Source organism: Strongylocentrotus purpuratus, unplaced genomic scaffold, assembly GCF_000002235.5.
Source record: "Strongylocentrotus purpuratus isolate Spur 01 unplaced genomic scaffold, Spur_5.0 spur5_scaffold_10, whole genome shotgun sequence".
Lineage (NCBI taxonomy): Eukaryota > Metazoa > Echinodermata > Echinoidea > Camarodonta > Strongylocentrotidae > Strongylocentrotus > Strongylocentrotus purpuratus.
This window is the reverse complement of record NW_022145595.1, coordinates 3,342,698-3,363,801: the sequence shown is the minus strand read 5'-3', so window position 1 is coordinate 3,363,801 and position 21,104 is coordinate 3,342,698. Positions and strand designations below refer to the sequence as shown.

The 21,104-nt window shown below is 37.6% G+C and overlaps 2 protein-coding genes across 2 annotated transcripts; one reads left to right on the top strand and one right to left on the bottom strand.

Annotated features, from left to right (window-relative positions):
- Positions 1 to 1,126: 1,126 nt before the first annotated feature.
- On the bottom strand, positions 1,127 to 15,825 carry LOC100892778 (poly(ADP-ribose) glycohydrolase). The gene is made up of 15 exons (XM_030979110.1): positions 15,675 to 15,825; positions 15,326 to 15,501; positions 13,272 to 13,377; positions 12,241 to 12,708; positions 11,445 to 11,598; positions 9,683 to 9,802; positions 8,782 to 8,865; positions 7,986 to 8,153; positions 7,204 to 7,364; positions 5,874 to 5,965; positions 5,307 to 5,443; positions 4,580 to 4,727; positions 2,687 to 2,765; positions 2,069 to 2,177; positions 1,127 to 1,288 (listed from the first exon to the last, which is right to left on the bottom strand). The coding sequence occupies exons 2-15, from the start codon at positions 15,465 to 15,467 to the stop codon at positions 1,142 to 1,144; spliced, it is 2,115 nt and encodes a 704-aa protein (XP_030834970.1). The 5' UTR covers positions 15,468 to 15,501; positions 15,675 to 15,825; the 3' UTR covers positions 1,127 to 1,141.
- A 109-nt stretch (positions 15,826 to 15,934) lies between these two features.
- On the top strand, positions 15,935 to 20,513 carry LOC579219 (28S ribosomal protein S24-A, mitochondrial). The gene is made up of 3 exons (XM_779347.5): positions 15,935 to 15,974; positions 18,630 to 18,816; positions 19,974 to 20,513. The coding sequence occupies exons 1-3, from the start codon at positions 15,948 to 15,950 to the stop codon at positions 20,255 to 20,257; spliced, it is 498 nt and encodes a 165-aa protein (XP_784440.1). The 5' UTR covers positions 15,935 to 15,947; the 3' UTR covers positions 20,258 to 20,513.
- Positions 20,514 to 21,104: the final 591 nt, after the last annotated feature.

Genomic DNA, 21,104 nt, shown 5'->3' with positions numbered 1-21,104 from the left:
TCTCCGTAGGGGCAACAAAGTCTTGCCGATAATTATTGTTTTTAGATCTCCGGAGGGTCAACAAAACCTTGCCGATATTTATAGTTTTCAGATCTCCGTAGGGGCCACAAAGTCTTGCCGATAATTATTGTTTTTAGATCTTCGTAGGGGCAACAAAACCTTGCCGATAATTATTGTTTTTAGATATCCGTAGGGGCAACAAAACCTTGCTGATAATTATTGTTTTTAGATCTTCGTAGGGGCAACAAAGCCTTGCCGATAATTATTGTTTTTAGATCTCCGTAGGGGCAACAAAACCTTGCCGATAATTATTGTTTTTAGATCACCGTAGGGGCAACAAAGTATTGCCGATAATTATCGTTTTTAGATCTCCGTAGGGGCAACAAAACCTTGCTGATAATTATTGTTTTTAGAAGTAGAAAATTAAAAAAAGCAGGCATTCATGATCTAGATAATCTTTAAAAAGGGAAAACAATCAACGTATTAATGAGGAAAACAAAATTGAAACGGGAGAGATATTTTTAAAACACCCCCGCTTTTTACTGCCGTTTTGAACGGAATCGAGCGCTTTTGTAATACTGCCGTACAGAATATCGCGCCTCTTTTCTGCCGTAGAGGACAGTATGCGCATTCAGTGATAACGCATAACAAGAGCGCGCGATCGCGCTCATAGTCGCGCATTTTGAGCGCGATCAATTGCGTGCGATCAGTGTGACGTTGATCGCAGGCGGAACTGTATATCCATCGAAAGTAAGTGTCATTTCTCTATTTTGAAAATGTACAACAGTGGACAAATAGAATAACAATCAAACTGTCATGCCTACAATGGATCAAGAGCCAAGAGATATCTTTAACTAAACAAATATGTTTCACATTAAGTAATAAAAAAAGAGTTCAAATTCATCAGCATTAAATGACTTGAGCATATTCATATTGCTGTTATGCAATCCATCAAAAGTAACAATTATAAATCACTTCTACATCTCCCCTACTGGCCAAGCAGGGACAAGAAATTATGTGTACAGCATTGAAATGGGATTGGCTAAAACAAGAGATTTCTTATCTTTAATCCAGCTTGCCATGATAGGGGATATTGGCTCTGCATTTCATTATTTCTTGAGCAAACTATCATTGTAATTCTTCATGCAAGAGGACTCTGAATTAATAAGCAATATATCCACATACCTTTCACTCTCTTGTCTCCTCCAAACGCTCCACATCCCCAGTTACCCGACGCTATGGCAGGCAGATGCTCTGATGATGTATCACCATGGAAACCACAGTAGGCCTAGTGAAGATGAGAAAATAAATAATCAAGTGGATCAGATGGTTGTTGCAGTTTTCATTGAATACTTCTAACCATTTGAATAGAAATACTTAAATTGTACATATATGTTTGGAGCCAGGTTGAATTAGTTATATAAAACAGTTTAGAATAAAGTAGTCATTACAGACACATAGTAGTGGGCTCTCATGGGGAATACGACATCATTCAGGTGTTTAACCAATAACAGGTGCTGTCAGTCACCAGGATGAGCCTTCAGTTTTATGACCAAAGGGCCTTAGTTATGTGCTCTGCATTTTCCACCCATCGCCCTACATGGAAAATTCACTATCTTACATTTCCCTTACCTGAAGAATCTCTGAGAGACTAGTGATATTTCTTGATGGGACTACGGGTTTGCTGTGTGCGAGACTTGTACACGCATGAAGGGTATTTTCCACTAAGTCTGGTGTCAGCGAATTATGACCTACTGCACATAGAAACTGATGACCATCTCCCTTTAAGGTATCTGATATTTGAGTGCGTCTCTTCTCAGAACCTATGGGTAACAAACTAATCTTTTCAGGACTCCTCAATCCTCCCTCTCTCTCACATCGGGCACCCGCAAGCCTACTGTAAAACCAATCTTTGTTACAGAAGTGAGCTACCTAAAGGGATCTTAGCGCTGAAATATAATCATAGAGGTATGTTGGAGATATATCTCTCATTCAACAGTGGAAAACTTTTGCAGCTTTTAAAAGTAGTTAAAATTTCAACAAAACCTTAAAGGAAGTAACTACATACCTTATTTAGCTCTCTCCGAAGGCAATCGGGTCTGAACTGATCTTCATAGCGCTGAATGACAAGGGCATCAATGGCAACTATCTCTGTCTCTCTTCTTCCCCATGCATCCCTGTAAGGTAAGTTCAAATGATATGATAGTGTTAATTTGTTATGTTACAACATGAAGAGAGAAGGGCATGATATCTTTATAGCCAAGACTCTCTTGCTAAGGACAACTAGAATTATTTCTCATTCAGAATGGAATACAGTGATCTACTACTCCTTTATACCCAAATGAATCAGGGACTTTGTTCTTCAGTCTTCACAGCATATTTCACTCGGCAACTAGACATAAGTGCTCTACCGATTCTCATGTTGGATTTGATTTAATATTTGTTTGTATTATCTCCATCAATGTATTTTGTAGATGTTTTGATACTACATGTTCATAATTAGAAGTTATACACGTTTTTACAAGAATTGGAATCCTTAGTTTGACCATGAAAAATCATTTAAACCAAGAACATCTTGCTATTGTTAGATGTGACATATTGTATGACCTATTCGTGTTACTTATCCTAAATGTTTTACTTGTTGTTTGTAGTTGTTGTGTATCAAACCATCTAGGCATTGACTTACCTTGGGGTGGAGTCTTTGAAGATTCCTTTCCATTTGAATGAGTTGGCATATCCTGAGTAGTCACTGAACTGTTCAGCACCTGGAAAAAGAAAAAAAGGTTTAGAGAGATTAAAGTGATAGATAGACAAAAGGGTACGAGATTCATGTACTAGTTAGAGGGAGAGAGAGATAGAGAGAGAGAGAGAGAGAGGGGTATAGAAAGGAGACAGAGAGACAGAGAGAAGGGGGTATATAAAGGAGAGAGAGGGGATATAGAAAGGAGAGAGAAAGACAAAAAGAGACAGAAGATAACAAAACAGTAAATACTCAAAACAGATGAAAGACATATATATTTCATTAACATGTATACAATGAAAGTATACTTCCTTTTATTATATTTTTTGTTCTCACCATTACAGTTCAATGTACATTCCAATTAGTAATAAGATGAATACTATTATAAAATGGCTCTAGTATTTTAAGCATCGTGATTGGTCAATACACATCACATGACATGTACAAATTTTAGATGCAAGCACGATTTTGCAGAAAAAAGCGCAAAAAAGGTTATAATACACGTTACCATGGAGTACGTGTAGTACGCTCTCTCGGCCTCGAGTGCTTTAATTATATAGGCTACGCGTAGCTAATATTGTACGCTCCACCATGATCCCCAGCGCAGCGTACGCGTAGCTTAGCTCTAGCTAGCTAGCTAGAGCGGGTATTATTAGAAAGCAAATTTTTATTTTACTTTTGCCTTGGATTTAGGCTTGTTTTGACTTTGGGATTTTATAACGAAGCCAGGAAACCCCCTATGGATTTTATTTTTTACTCAAGGCAATGAATCCCGTGAACTTTTTGGTAAGCCTGCAAGGTCTTACTCTAGTAGAACCAACATAACTCTAGATCTAACTGTCGTAGACTCTAACTTAATACTTAAAATCTAAACTTTTGTTTGTTTTGCATTTGTGTCGCTATTTTATAAAACAAATAACGCACTTAACCCTGTTGTGCGAAACGTAAATGCAGTGTACACTCAGTTTCTTCAGATGGTGCTCACTGTCAACTCGCCGCAAGCGGCTCGTTGCACGGAGCGGCACCAATCTAAAGAAACCTCGCGCGTACTGCATTCACCGCTATTGCACTCTGGGCCGTGCGTTATTTGTATACTATAATACAACTCCACACCACATCTTTTTAAAGACTTCTCAAATTTATACCATCTTATAATATACTGTAAACCTTTTCTACAAATGACACACTTTAATCTAGAGGACCAAAGAAAACTATATCACAGAACATACAAGATACTCCAACGCAGCCAAACCTCTCCTGCTTTTCAATTTGATATTTGAAGCAGCCTCTAGGTATTTATAAGACCTGAGGCATGCTGGCTGGAATTATTCATCATGGAGCAATGCCCCCTTTAAATTCTGTGTGGATATAAGCAAGTTATAATCCCAAGAATTTGATAAGATTCTTACTGCTTGGTTGACTAACCTTTAATGATGACACACTCATTATCATCAAGAACCTCTGTAATAAGCCTTGTCACTATGAGATACTAACCTTTAATGATGACACACTCATTGTCATCAAGAACCTCTGTAATAAGCCTTGTTACTATGAGATACTAACCTTTAATGATGACACACTCATTGTCATCAAGAACCTCTGTAATAAGCCTTGTTACTATGAGATACTAACCTTTAATGATGACACACTCATTGTCATCAAGAACCTCTGTAATAAGCCTTGTTACTATGAGCTACTAACCTTTAATGATGACACACTCATTATCATCAAGAACCTCTGTAATAAGCCTTGTCACTATGAGGTACTAACCTTTAATGATGACACACTCATTATCATCAAGAACCTCTGTAATAAGCCTTGTTACTATGAGGTACTAACCTTTAATGATGACACACTCATTGTCATCAAGAACCTCTGTAATAAGCCTTGTTACTATGAGCTCAGGGTTAATCATGAAGCGTATCTCCTCTTGAACGCAACCAAAACCTAATGCTCCGCCACCAATGTACTTATTGGCAAAGTCCATCTAGAAGGATCAAGAATACATGATAGTTTTTACTCAGATGAGGAATATAGATATATGGTATGCACAATAGCAGTCATAGTGAGTTTCAAATCATCAACATTATGGTACTGTAAACATGAACACATTATCACCACCATAATAATTATAATAATTGTCATCATCACCATCATCATCATGGTCATTATCATCATCACCACCAACGCCATCATCATTGCATGGTCATCATCATCACCATCCTCATCATCATCACCACCACCATGATTATCATCACTAGTACCATCACTATCATCACCACCACAACTATTATCATCATCACTAGTACCACCACTTGCATCACCACCACCACCATCATCATCACAGCCATCATCACTAGTACCATCATCATCAGCATCACCACCACCAACACCACCACCACAATCATCACCACCACCACCACCACCACCATCATCACAGCCATCACTAGTACCATCATCATCATCACTAGTACCATCATCATCATCATCATCATCACTAGTACCATCATCATCATCATCATCACTAGTACCATCATCATCATCATCATCTCCATTATTAACTAACCTGTAGCATGCCATGTCCTTCCTTCTCTATCATTCCTGATGCAGCCATATGAAGTCTAGTGAGTTGTGCTGTACTCTTATCCCATCTGGGTAGATCTGACAAAGCCCTGCGGCTGATTGTAACAGTTCCAGTAGGTACTGAATAAGGAACAGGAAAAACAGCTATAAAAACACAAGCATTATATCTCTCAATCTTTTGCAGGAAGAGGAGGGTAACAATAACATGCAAGCATTTACTTGCTATTAAAATCTTCACTCTCCACTATCAAAGCTTGCTCTAAACATAATAGAAGATCTTTTTAGTCTACCGGTACCCATGCTATGATAGCAAATTTACCTTACTATACAACTTTCTATTCTTTTTTCGCGGGGGGGGGGGGGGGGGGGGGGACATAATCATGAGTGAATATTACAGCCTGTATTCTTCATTCGATTCAAAATTAAACCTGACACTGGGCTTAAACATTTATGTGATCTTAGATCGAGGGTCTGGATTGTAGCAGAAAACAGACCCGGCCATGTGTTTAACCTACATGCAAACTTAGATGGCAAATGCCAGTTTACTTACCACTTTCGGTAACTCTGCGGAAGTAGTTTAAAATACACTTTAACTTCTCAATCTTCCTGTGATTTTTGTAGCCTTTGCCCATCTCAAATAACCTGATGGATTCATGTAACAAACAAAAAATTGAGAAGAATGTTGTTCATTAACAAAAAAGAAGGATAGAATAATTCAGAAATAAAACAAACATATAGATTAGCCTAAAACTGAAGGAGAATTTTTTCCAAAGAGTGGATGGGCAAATGAGAGAGAGAGATGGGTTGGATGCCCAAGAGATGACATAATACAAAAAAGGCTGCAACATATCAGAAGGTCATCAAACCCCAGGCCCAAGCCCAAGCTAAATACTGTCGTTGGTGGAGAGGTGTAAAAGCAAAACAAATGAAAGTGGGTACCTGGCAAGAGATTTAATTATTGCGATTTCAAAATTAAAACCTGCAGCTGATTTTCAAACTTGTAAGTTGAAAGTTTATACCTGTTGCTGTAACATGTTAAATCCCTAGTTGACTATCCTGCATGTGTAATACAAGAATACATATGATAGAGTATTATTATTATGATCGAGCAATGGAAGAACCTAATTTGATTTAATTTAATTTAGAAACTTTACATTAATCTTGATCTAATGGCCCGGTCCCACTGGCCGATGGACACAAGATGTATGCATAAAGGACACAGCGGATGAGCAAAATTTCGGGGGTGGCTCCATCCGTTTTCATCCGCTCCAGAAATGGACAAAATATGCGAAAATCTGCAAAAACAGAACGGAAAATAACGGACGTGGGTAGTATGTAGCGGGGATGTTAAACGGATGTTCATCGGAAGCCTAGCGGATGAAAGCGGATGGAAGTGGATGACAGCTTTGAATACTTTATATACGAGATGCATACGCTTACATCCTTTCTATTTCCGTGCTACTAACGATGTATAGACGTTCCATGTACCTTATCTTTCCTCCCTCTTTCCGTTTTCAGCTGCAGCGGATGTGAGTAGCGAGGATGCCCAGAGAATGCCGAGAGGATACAGCGGACGTTTAACAAATGATAACGGACAAAGAACGTTTGTTGCTCGTATTTGTCGCGGATTTACATCGTACACGGCGGAAGTTCATCCATTCTAAAAGTTTTGTGCAGCTCAAAACTTTTTGCGCGGATGAAATCACAGTGGACGGATGCTCGATGGATAGAGCGTATGAAACACGTATGCAATGAGTACACAAGACGCATAGCGTTTTCCAACGGATGGCAATTTTTTTTATGTTTTACATCCTCTTTGCATCCGTAAGTGCAGTGGGACCGGGCCTTTAGGAGACACGAACAAATGATTATCAATGTACCTGTTGAAATTGATGTCAGGGAACCTTGAGTACTCCGATTTCTTTTGCTGAGCGTTACGTCTGGGGAAGGTGCAGAAGAAGGCATTGGCAAGCAGGCTGGCTATCTGTTGCTGGGACATGGTAACACAGTGTGTTATCTGTCTCCTTAGTAGAGGAATAGCCTGAAAATTCATGACACATACAGTCCAATTATACTAATGGTTTAAAGACCAATTCGATGCCCTAAAGCCCTTTGGTAATAATAACAATAATAATGAATTATATTTCTATAGCACATTATACAAAATATGTCTCTATGGGCTTTAAATTGTATTATGTAAAAGCTTAATTAATTATCTACTGTTGAATAATCCTGAAACAAAAATTCTAACAAAATCTTGACTAAATAGAACAATATTATAATTAATTCTTAAATAATGATACATGTACAACAATTCTGGTGCAAAAATATATTTGTATATTACAAGTTATAGGTATATACAATTCCAATTAAAAATTATAGATAACAAAGCATGACAAAATTTAATTCTTAAAAAGATATGTCTTAAGTGCAGTTTTGAAGGTCTGGATGGTAAGGCATTAATTAATCTTCATTACCAAGTTCTTAAAAGTTGTTCATCCCCGGGTTGCTTGCTACAATGCTTTGTTAGCCGTCAGGTAAAGCAATCAAACATCAACCCTGTATATTCTTAAATGATGCTTTCACAAGCCATGCATAGTATATCACATGTACACTTTCTAACAAGCCAAGTCGATTTCCTCCCCTACTACTTCTGTCCTACCTGTGTACATAGTTTGGGCAACTGAAGAGCAAGATTAACCATCTCTGGGAGTATCTTATCAAAGAAGTACATGGTTTCTTCTGCATCCAGTACTTCTGTGAAAAGCGTGTGCAGGGCTCTGAAATTCCATCGCTGGCTGTAGCGGGCGTTGTACGTCAAAATGGCTTCCTAGGTAGAAAAGAAAGTAATTTATCACACTGAGGTGAATTGAACAGATCTGTGTCTGTAATAAACAATGAAGTATAAAGAACATCAACTACAAGTACTGATTGTAGTTATAGTGCTTTTTGCAGAACTAAAGTGATCTGAAATTTACTCCAGGCTTTGCGTCATCAAAGAAAGAGGGTAAGCCTTTTTTGAGTTAAGATTAGATTTCAGGTTAGTGTTGAGTATGAAATTTGATCTACAGTTGAGGTTAGGAATGTGACAGGTATTATGCAATACTTGTCAAATATGAGGAGCAATGGTTCAGTGGTAGAGCAGTGATCTTGTAACCAGGAGGTCCCGGATTTGAAACCAATTTGATGGGTAAGTGCTCTTTTGTAAGGCATTAATTCTCAACACCAAGTCTCTCACAGAGGACTTAAAGATGTTGGCCCGTGGTTGCTTACTTAAAAGGCTACAAAGCATACGTATGCTTTTTTTAGCAGTCAGGTAAAGACAAACAAACCAACCAAACTTCACCCTTCAACAAAATAATCGACAGTGAAGCAAGTTGTACTATTTATCAAACCCTTAATCAAACACTGTTGATAAATAGAATGCGAACACAGCATTACTTGAAATGCACACTTACTTCTAAATCTATGGAGTTCTTTATTCCTCCAAGTAGTGTTGCTTCTATCAGCTCCCATCTACTCTGAACCTTCTTTCTGCCAGCCTGTGGAAAATTGAAATAAAGATGAAACAGAGTTTGTTGCAAAAAGAATATGACCATCCCATTTGTCTTGGTAGTCAACAGGAAAGACAACGGAAGAAACAAACACACAAACAAACAAAAAGTTAAAGGTATGTGGAATCGATCAGAAAAGGTTGATCATCTAGCATATAAGTATTGGTGTGTACTGCAAGGTTCTGAATTTGGCCCAGTCTTGGTAAAGTTACAAGCACTGTACATAGAAAGATGTATATGGGACTACGCGATATCTATCCAGTCCGGATAGATATAATAATTTACCAAATCTATCAATTAGTAGGCAGTTTCCCGGCAAAATTGTATCACCACATATTAGTCAAAACATATTCTTTCACATGATTGGTATAATAAGAGCTTCCATTTCATTTTTTGAGAGGGGGGCGCTTCCAAAACTGGTCTATACCTTTAACTAAACTAAGTAACCAACTAACTCATTCACTCACTCACTAACCAACTAAATATCTAACTTAACTAATTAACTAACTTACCTGATCCTCAACAGGATTTTTTTTAAACACACACAAAAGCAAAACAAACAAACAAAGACATAAACAAACAAAAAACAAGCCAACTCCCTCACTCACTAAGTAATAACTAACTGAGTAATTAACTAACTAAATAGCAAACTATCTAACTTACCTGATCCTCAACAGGATAAAAAACATACAAACAAACAAAACACACACAAGAAAAACAAACAAACAAAAATAACTCCTTCACTCACTATTAGTAATAACTAACTGAGTAATTAACTAAGTAAATAGCAAACTATCTAACTTACCTGATCCTCAACAGGGTAGAGGTTGTCTGGAGAGCAGGGCATCCTCACATGATCACCATCCCACTTGTCTTGGTAATCATCAGGAAAGGCAGCTGGAGGAACATCCAACTTCATTGGGGTCTGTTAAAGGTAAATTATATTATATAGTAATGCAAACTTACAGTAGTCTGCAAGCACTAGCTCTATACTATTTTTTTTTATGCCTCCGTTACGAAGTAGCCGGAGGCATTATGTTTTCGGGTTGTCCGTCCGTCCGTACGTCCGTACGTACGTACGTACGTACGTACGTCTGTACGTACGTACGTCCCGTTCTCGTGATCGCGTTATCTGAAGAACTGGTTGATGGATTCCTGCCAAACTTTGGTCATGTATGTATCTTGTAGAGCCGATGAACTGATTAGATTTTGGGGTTACCAGGTCAAAGGTCAAAGGTCACAGGGCTCATTATGTATGCAAAACGAGCTCGTGATCGCGTTATCTGAAGAACTGGTTGATGGATTCCTGCCAAACTTTGGTCATGTATGTATCTTGTAGAGCCGATGAACTGATTAGATTTTGGGGTCACGAGGTCAAAGGTCAAAGGTCACAGGGCTCATTATGTATGCAAAACGAGCTCGTGATCGCATTATCTGAAGAACCGATTGATGGATTGCTGCCAAACTTAGGTCATGTATGTTACTTGCAAAGCCAAAAAACTGATTAGATTTTGAGGTCACGAGGTCAAAGGTCAAAGGCCACAGGGCTCATTATGTATGCAAAACGAGCTTGTGATCGCGTTATCTGAAGAACCGATTGATGGATTGCTGCCAAACTTAGGTCATGTATGTTACTTGCAGAGCCGATGAACTGATTAGATGTAGGGGTCACAAGGTCAAAGTTCAAAGATCACAGGGCACATTATGTATGCAAAAACAGCTCGTGATCGCGTTATCTCAAGAACCGATTGATGGATTCCTGCCAACTTAGGTCATGTATGTTTCTTGCAGAGCCAATGAACTGAGTAGATTCTTGGTTCATAAGGTCAAAGGTCATGGGCTCATTATGTATGCAAAAATAGCTTGTAATCACAATATTCTGAAAACCTGTTAATGGATTACAATTGAACTTGAATTCGAAAAATTTCTTCTGTTTTGGTTTGTAAAATTGCTCTATGACGGAGGCATCATTTTCGACTGCGCGCAGTCGAAGTTCCATCTAGTTTAAATATAAAAAACATTAACAAAAACACAAACAAATTTGTAGTAATTAACTTTAGCAAGATGAAAACTGCATTAAATTATCAACAGAGCCTATTTTAGCAATATCCCCCTTAAAGTTGACCTGGTTGCCTGTGCTGAAGAAAATAGTTTAAAACACACACGAACGCAGACAAAAGGATGCAAACTTATCGCATACAGGTTTCAGGATGACTGCACTAGGAACAATTTCTTTGCAAAACCCAACCAGTGTTTTACTGCTGCTTACTGTGATTGAATGTTCCTAGTTTCCAGTAGAGAACTGTAACACAATCATCTGCAAATTGAGTTGAATAGTTGTCTTCTGTGAGTCACATTCAATTGTTGTGTGTTTTTGCAATGTGTTGCTATCATGCACAAAACCAGTAGCAATATGTTTGCATTTTCCTATGTTGAGATCATGCTATCTTTTAAATCACAAAGAGAGCATGATTGTGTGTAACCCCCCCCCCCCAAACATACACAAAAAAGAAAACTAATGATTGTCTGGTCAGAGACATAGAAAGAAACATAAAATAGCCTCTTACTGTGAACAGAATGGTGTGGTCTTGGGATGGTCTCATCTCAGGTAATACTTCTGTACAGGCTGGTGCCCTGTGTAGCTCTGAGATAGGAGAACCCTTCCAATATGAGGTTGGCACATCTTTGGAGTTGACTTCCTCTTCTTCCAAAGGTTCTGAACTGTTTAGGTCAGAAGAAAAGAAAAGAAGAAAAAAAGAAACAGAATAAGTTCCATAGGTCAAGTACAAATGTCAATGTTTGGTACATGTATAGAATAATAAGCTCTGCAAGAACATTCACATTTTTTGAAAAATTCAGAAGATCGAGGGTAATAAAGTACTTTGTCAAAGTAACTCTAATGAAAGTTTATGTAAAAGGGCTGTTTTTGTAAGGTCAGGAAATCATTCAACACAATAGACAAAGAATATTGGATTATTTAAATAAGGTACATGCAGCAACTATGAAAGCTGTTAAAAGATTGCATTCTCCATTGATAAATATCCATGAATACCGTAGTCCGTAGTCATACAATTTGTTTCCAAACAGACTATGCCAAATGCTACTTGTTGGATGTAGCACATGTATGCAACTTTCTGACTTGCAGTTATAAGTAAAGAGAAAGAGGGAGGGAGGGAGGTAGGGAGAGAGAATGAAAGAGAAACAGAGAGAGAGAGAGGTAGAGCTGCAAAAGAGAGAGACAGAGAGAGACAGAGATACAAAGAAAGACTAGAAATCCAATCAAACCAGAAAGAGAAAGAGAGTAAAAAGACATCAAAAGAAAAATACTGAGTGAATAAAAAATAATATAAGAAGACAGCTTACTCAGTAAACAATGGCTGCGATCCATCTCCATCATACATGTATTCCAACGTGGGACTTGCTGGTTCCATCTGAGAATAATTCACCTCCGACCTTTTCACTTCATCCTCATCTTCTCCATTACCAGAATTTCTTGTCACTTTCCGACCATCCTTCGAGGTTGAAGGTCGTTCAAGCTCATCGGCAGATAGTCCTTTATTTGCACTCTCCTCAACATAATCAAACCTATCTGTCCTCCGATACACACTGTTTTCTGGGTCCTGTTTGGGGGTGCTAGTCCTTTCTTGCAAAGCCCCATCACTAGCTTCTGATAATGCAGCTATCCTTTTACTTTTAGTTCTTGAATTGACACCAGCTTCTGTAGGTAGTTCTGATGTCTTTGAGGGTGAAGATCGTTGCATGAGATTGCTATCATTGTCTTCCGGATTCTCGGGGCTATCTGGTGGTGTTTTCCATGGTGAACCTGATTGCCTGGTAATTGTGATATAGAAAGAAAGAAAAAAACTTAACAATGATTTCAATCGATGTACACATTTACACACTTCAGGAAAGGCATACTATATTGCATTCATGGGAATAAGTAGTACACCAGCACATCCAAATCATCATATCTTGAGAACAATTTTCCTCCTTCCAGGCACACATGATACCAAACAATCAAACAGAAATTATATTATCTAACAGGAGTTACAGCTATGGGTGTAATAAACGTCAACAAATTTAGGAATATTATAATTAGCTTATTTTGTGTCTTTGAGCAAATTGAACAGCCATCTAACATGACATCATAGAGAAATTAAAAACTAGCCCATTTGAAGAAATTAATTGTGCAGCAATTCCAAATCTTAAAAGTTCTAAAGTTTCCTATTGTTTATAATTGATTTCATTCAGACATTACCCAACCTGTTTTACTGATTACATGTATGTTTTGCTTTTATAATGTACATCCATGTATTAACTGGATCAATATTGAATTTCCCTTCATAAGGTAGCCCTCACAATTGAAATTCTAAAATTGAGCATGGATGACTTACTTTCTCTTTTCAGCAGCTGCTGCTATGAGGTCTCTCCTCCTCTGCATCTCGGCTCTCTCTTCTGCACTCATCGTTGCCTCCTCGTCAAGGTCTGCTTCAAATGCACCTGCGAATGCAAATGAAAATAAAGAAGGTTTCCCTTGAGTAAATAGTTTGTGTGACCCAATAGAGTTATGAACACTGTTTCACTAAACCATCAAAAGTATACCCAGACCTTGTGTGTCTAGAGAGGTTGTGCATCCGGACAGTAGATTTAAAGGTAGTCTGTCCTTTTTGCAGGCTGAAAATATATTATGTCAATCCTATGGTCAACAAGACAACAACAAATAATACCAACTAAAAACCCCTCTTAAAGATTAGAACTGGTAATTAACTTACTGGTAATTCCCTCGATGTGGAATGATATCAACCGTTAAGAATTTTCAAAATGAGTTGCAAAAAATATGCCTAGAAGGTACGTATTCTGATTTTCAGACTCTTGTAAGCATAGTCGTACGTTTAGTGCTGAGTAAAGACTCAAGAAGTTTAATTTTGGTCATCATCAGAAACGGGTCATTGATGTGTACAAATAATAATGTACCCTTTACAGCTAATTTTATCTATGTTATTACAACAACAAGAAAGTCAGTCACTCACTCACTCAAGAGTGTCTGACAGTTAAGTCTAGAGAGTAAACGGTATCCCTTGCATAACTAGGTAACTGCTAACCGCTAAACGTTTAAATTTCACAGATAGGACATACTGTACTGTATAGTTACGTGACTCATGATTCCTGCAAAGTTCTACAAGATTTGATTTTGGCTGCAAATGGGATACACTACCTTTAAAACAGCAATTTGAAGAAGTTTTCAAGCAATATTTCAAATATCATCTAAGACTAATATGTTGGACAATTATTATAACAGACAATTAATTTTGTTCATGATGGTAAATTGCTATTTGATGAATATTTTTTAAGTGTCTGTACACCCCCCCCCCCCCCATTATACAAATTCACCAACATCCCATTCAAACATGTGTTAATTTTAATATTATATGAGTTTCAATGAATGAGATGTCGGCGACCGTGTACTTATGACAGTTTCTTGAAACGTATGCTGCCCATGTGACCACAAATAGTAGTACAAATATGAATTTATCACACAACAATGAAAAATATACACACAAAAAATCGTCTGCTATGTGGAATTCCTTGATAAAAAATTACATTTGATTTCTTAACCTTCCACCCATCAGTGTAAAGATGGTTAATGATAGAGTCATATTTAATCTCAGTGACTGAAACAACAATCAACAAAAGAGACTGATCTTTTTGTCCATGAAAACATGCAACTGGTACTGCATTAGACCGAATTTTCCGTCTCTTTCGTTCGTTAGCCTCTTATTGGGGTAGGGTCGGCCGGCTCTCTCTTTAGAGACGGAAGCCGTTTATACACATGTCCTTGCTAACGCCACGGCCAGTCCTGGTCGTAGCGTTTTGCCCCCAAAATCCCCCAAAATGTCATTTTACCTCGAGCATGTTATATTGTAAATTAGGCCTAGGCTATAATAAATCAGTTCCACTTACCAACTTGACTGAAATAATCAGTTTAATAGTCCCTTTTTAGGAAATTATGGGTCAAAATCGAAATCCATTTTGAAAATCGATTTTGACCCATAATTTCCTAAAAAGGGACTATTAAACTGATTATTTCAGTCAAGTTGGTAAGTGGAACTGATTTATTATAGCCTAGGCCTAATTTACAATATAACATGCTCGAGGTAAAATGACATTTTGGGGGATTTTGGGGGCAAAACGCTACGACCAGGACTGGCCGTGGCGTTAGCAAGGACATGTGTATAAACGGCTTCCGTCTCTAAAGAGAGAGCCGACCCTACCCCAATAAGAGGCTAACGAACGAAAGAGACGGAAAATTCGGTCTAGTACTGCATGTGCTAGGTCTTTCTTCGTTCGAAACCTCCTTGGTACCCCATATTTAGTAATAAGCCATGCAAACAATGTACATGTAAATCAGCCTTCATTCAACAAAAAAGTGACAAGAAGAAACACAAACCTTTCTTTCCCTCGTCTTTTGCTTTAACACGGAAGTCCAACGTGGACTGCCGAAATCTCTTTTGGGCTGAATCGTCCAACTCTCTCTCCCTCCTCTTGGGCATTATCAGATGGTGTTGAATAACAGCTTCAATCAAAACCATCCATCTGAAAATCAACAGCTCCTAGTTGCCTGGCCTGGATCGTAAATATAACAGAAAGGGAGAGAAGAAAGCAGGAACAGTTTATATAGAGTCTAGATCTAGGACTCTACTAGGAGGTCTAGCCTAGAGATACAATAGTATTGTATTGTCAATACAGCTCCCGGCTTAGCTGCATAATTCTTTTTCATGATTGAAGAAAAAACTTACAAATTATCGACTGGTGGTGCGGGAGTATCAGTGCATATTGCTAACTTAGGCCTCTTCCTTTATATTTTCTCTGCTGGCTAGATCTTCTACTTGTTGTTGTACTTTCGCAATCCAAATCTACAAGAACGTTGGTGCAAGTCGATACATGTACTGTAGACCCTAGTAGTAGTACAATCAAGAAGGTAAATCAAACCAGTTATTTTTAAATACAACCGCCATCTGCGGTTAACATTGACCAATGCCAGCCGGTTGGAAAGAAAAGAGGGTAGAATCATGACATTGCCCGGGATTAATTGTGTTGTAAGACTATTTTCGGATGCCATTGCATGATCATACATTATAATCATACATTTTTCATTATTCCCTATTTTTATTAAGGTTAAATGACAGTGCTATTGATAATTAAAGTATGAATTTTACGGTGATATAACGCTCAACGTACATTGTTACGGCCCCACTAACTGAATTTAGTGTTTGGTTTTACGATAAAATACAGCGTGCACTGCAGCAGTAGTCGGCGGCTCGGCGCGCGCTCCTGCTCTACTCCTAGCGCCTACCGTTTCTCGCAATCGTTATGACTAGATCTACACTGACTCAGGGAAAAAATTATTTTTCGGGGGCTACTTTTCAAGCTTGCCTGCATAAAAATAACACTCTAAAATTTGTTTTGCATGCCATTGAACTCTATGCAAATTTATGGGGGCTCTTTTCTGATCTTCGAGGGCTCTTTTGGGCATTTCGGGGGCTATTTCGCCCTGAGCCCCCGTGTATTTTTTTCACTGCACTGACTATGACCTCGCGGCGCGGCTAGGGCATCATCGCTGGTAGTAGTAGTACTCAGTAGATTATAGGCACACATAGATCTAGGTGCATTACTAAGTATTCTGGCTGTGTATTAAAAGCTGTGCTATTGATCCTCAACATTTTCAAACACCACTGTACAAAACTCAACTGATTTCGCAAATCGGTACTTTCTTTAGTGAAGATTAAAAATTCAAATTGTTAGTCCACTGTCAAAATTGCCGATCAGCATGATTGTGTGCATCTGTGTGTTATGAGTGCAGTGCTAGTAGGCCTACATAGACATAGTAGAGGCGGTCAATACGCATTAGCATTGACTAGACTCTATTTGCTAGAGTCAAGATTGGTAGTACTATTAGGGACTTTTAGATTGAGTGGATGAGAACACGAAAAACACCGACTGTTCATGCGTGTCAACGTACTTAACTGCCCATGTTGACTACAATTAGAAATCTTTTAGATTGCACTCGACGATATACATGCATGCAGGAAGTAACACTATGAACATCACAGACAAAGAAAGAGGACAAAATATACAGTTCCTCATTACCCTCAACAAAAGAACATCCCTTCAATGCTATTAATATGTAAAAATGTGTAGAACAGGTGAATATGCATGTGACACCTGTTCTACACATTTTTACATAGCACTTAGCAGGGAAGGGATGTTCCTTTGTCTACCTGAGGAACTGTATATTTTATGCGCATGCGGCATTCTAGTACCTTGAGCATGTAAAGGCGCTATATAAATATCAATATGTATGTATGTGTATGTACTAGATTTAGGAAAATCAAGGTTGACGCATTCTCGATCGCCGACTGAGACGACGTAACGCATGCGCAGTGCCTTAAAATGACGTCACACGTTGCAGTCAAAGCTGTTGACGTGCAAATCTAAAAGTCCCTACTACTACTACTACTAGTACTGGGCTCTTATTTCGGCGCTAGTGTACTTTCGTATCTAGACTTGGACTTGTATTATTAACTCCGGTGTGTAGATTATTAAAACATACCCCAAAATCAACCAATTCTTCATCAATTTGTTCAAATAATGGTCATTATTATTAGTCGTTATGTTTCTTACCCCTTTTGTGTCAATTCTCTTAAAAATGAAGACAATAATTCATTTACATTCTCACATAAGTCACAGGTTTAACAGCAAACTGCTGCACAATTCAATTTCATACCGCATAGCGTACCGATAATGGGGTGCGGATCGGGCTCGCGTGCGTGAAGAGAACGACCGTAATGAGGAATTACTGGCATTGATTTAATGAGGATATGAGATTTTGGTCGCTTACTTCACACACACGTGCGCGAGTTAACAAGCGCATATATGCGATTTGCTGTCAAAAACGCTGACATCTGACTCTGAGGCTCTGTTAAAAGTGTAATTGACAAGACTAAAGTTTGAATTCAGTGTTATAATTTGAATATAATTATAATTTGCAAAAATTGCTATTTGGGGTTTGTTGTTGTGAAAGTTAGATTTCCATCCAGCTATTTAGGTGTTCTTTATTTTGGTTTATTTATTTATCAGATATAGATATGTATTCATTTTTACTTCACGTCTTTAGTCATTTGTTAAAATTTTTAAACCAGAATGCTCGCTTTCATTTTCTAGATCTCCTTTAGAATAGAGCTGTCCAGAGTAATTTCTTGCTTGCCACTCCTGTGTATTTTAACTACCGGGGGTATATTATTTTCAGTTGAAGTATTGAACTCAATAGGATCTAGAAATGTACAACAAAGCATAAACCTGATATTTTAATAGCCTGGTCAGACTCGTTCATGTGTACATTGTATATAGTATATTTATAATTTATTTTACATGCATCACATTTACAACTTGATTTTCCTTTGCATTTGTTTTTGACAAATTGGTTTTCTGCAGCCTACGAATGGAATCCCACTTCTCTGTCTTTTAATTGCTATCATATATGGCATATTGCTGTTTGCTCACAACTTAAATGATAAAATTTGTTGTTGATAATTTACTGGAATGTGGCGTAATGGGTCATTCTCATAGCTTAAATAGTAGTTTTGTTGTTATTGTTACTTCTCTGTTTCATATTTTAGGAGGGATACTGGGTCTTAACTTGAATGACATTTAACCGATAATAATTTTTGTTATTCATTTATCCTCTGTTTCAGAATATGCTGAGAGGGGCACTGGGTATTCAGAGGTCGTCGTTTCGGCTTTTGCAGACAACAGCAGTATGTCACAAGGTTGTCGCTGGGAGAGTAAGAGTTAGTAAAGGAGAGAAACCAGTCACTTACGAACAGTCCAACCCACCACATTACATTGGTGTAAGGAAGGGTTGGAACTCCAAACATACAGGTAAGTTTGTGTTGCAAGTAGGAGCATGTCATCTGTTTGTAACAGTTTTAATTATGTAATAGCAGAAAAACTTGAGATACAGGTTTGAAAAAAGTAAAGGATGATATGAAAGTTGGAAAGCTGAGATCATGATTAAATTCATGTGAATTGCAAATTAATGAATTGGTCTTTCAGCTGAAACATTGGGGACAACTATTTACTTAAGCCTTTACAATAAAATATATGAATTTACATTCATCTTTAGAGTAAATTTATCCTCGGGGCTTTTCTCATGATATGGAATATGGTAAGGATGTTGATGACATGTTGATTACTCACATGTTATAAGAGTAGAGTCTGTTCTGTAGCAAATAATAAACCAAAAAAAAGGTATTGACTTTTTTCTTTATAAAAAAAGAAATTAATCAATATGTGAACTTAAAGGGCAAGTCCACTCCAATTATTACTTACTTTCAATAGAAGCTGAACAATCAGACAAACCAATCAAAAAAGGTTTGAGCAAAATCAGATAATCAATAAGAAAGTTATGAAATTTTAATGGCATGAAAAACTTTGAAAATCACAAGACAAATTGTCAACTCATTCATGAGTCTGTGACGTTATTGCCTCTCTATCCACTAATTGTTTTCTTTATATTGATAATATAAATTTCCCATTTCCCCCATGAGAATCGTATTTCCTCACACCAGAATTCAAGTTATATTGATAATATGTTTTTGTGTGGATGCACTAAAATAGAGTAATTTTTTCCAGTTGAATTATGAAAAATGTGAATTTTGATAAACTATTTATATAAAGTACATAGTTTAAATAATCAAAACTCTCTCATTGTTCACCTTTTTTCCTTAAAACTTTTCACAATTTTTCCCCTTGCAATGTAATATAAATGGTGGATTTTCATACAATTTCTTTTGATAATTTAGGTACCGGTAATTGATCTCATTGTATGGTCAATGAGGCCTCATAAGATAATAATGATGATAATAATGATAATGATAATAATAATAACAATATTGATAACAATACTTCTACTACTGTTATACAATACTGGATTGAGAAACGATTGTGTTTGATATAGTATATCGTTTAGTTGACTTACCCAACTGAAAACCAGTTAAATAGATATACCAATACTTCATTTTTTTAAACTTATACAGCGAATCTGGAAGGAGAAATTGGCACCGCAGACCGCGTCCTCGAAGACCTCTTCATTCGGAAATTCATGTATGGGACATTTCACAATTGTATGGCAACAGAACTTGTCATAAAGCGAAGAGCCAATCAAATCTTCATTGCCGCTATCATGCTTCGAAATCAAGCCCCGCAGAAGTATTACTTTCTGATTGGATATACGGAGGAACTGCTCTCTCATTGGTTCAAGTGTCCAGTGAAATTAGAAGTTCAGATCGTAGAGGACAGGCCAGTGTATAAGTGGATATGAACTATGAGCTACAAACTATAGGCTGTGTCAATGAAGAGGTCTTTACTATGAAGAGATATCCACAAGTGTGACTTGGAACATTACTCGGGAGGGATGGACTATACGGCTATTTTGTCATTCTCTGCATTAAACTTCTATGCTAACATGAACATGTCTTGACTATATAATTACAAAATGACTTTGCTATACATGTAAATAACCAACCATTATTACAAGGCATGTCATAAGGAGGATTCTTTCCATTCATCTTTAGAGGGAAAAGAAAAGGGCAATCCGTGCGCTATCATATAAAGAGTTGCAATTAATCCTACAATTTATTTAATCGGGATTCAATCACGACTTCACAACTTTATACATATAGGATAGGTGTATGTAAGTTGTTGATTAATGGGAGGACTTTTAATCATATTAGATTAATTGCAACTGCTTTTATAGACATGGGCCAGAAGTTTAAACTCTCTCATATGCTTTTCCGACCACTGTATTTACGATGATTATAATAACTCCAATAGTGGGAAAATTTGGGCCAGTTCATGGCATTTTATCCTCATACCAACATTATCAATGATTTTGATGATTGTACTACCGGTATTAATTTCAATTTTACTTGGCAGGGCTAACTTTTTATTTAAGGGGGTCCGGATCGAGAAAAAACAAAACATTTGGTGTGCATGAGTAAAAGCTTCATTTTTTTTTTGGGGGGGGGGGGGGGGGGGTGGGGCAGGAGTGTGTCTAGTATTAGATTTTAGATGCCTATGTATCCCGGGTGCCTGTTAATGTCGAGCCCTGCTACTTGGTAATGTATGGGCAGCTGGGACTGAAAATGAGCAAATAGTATCGTCTTACT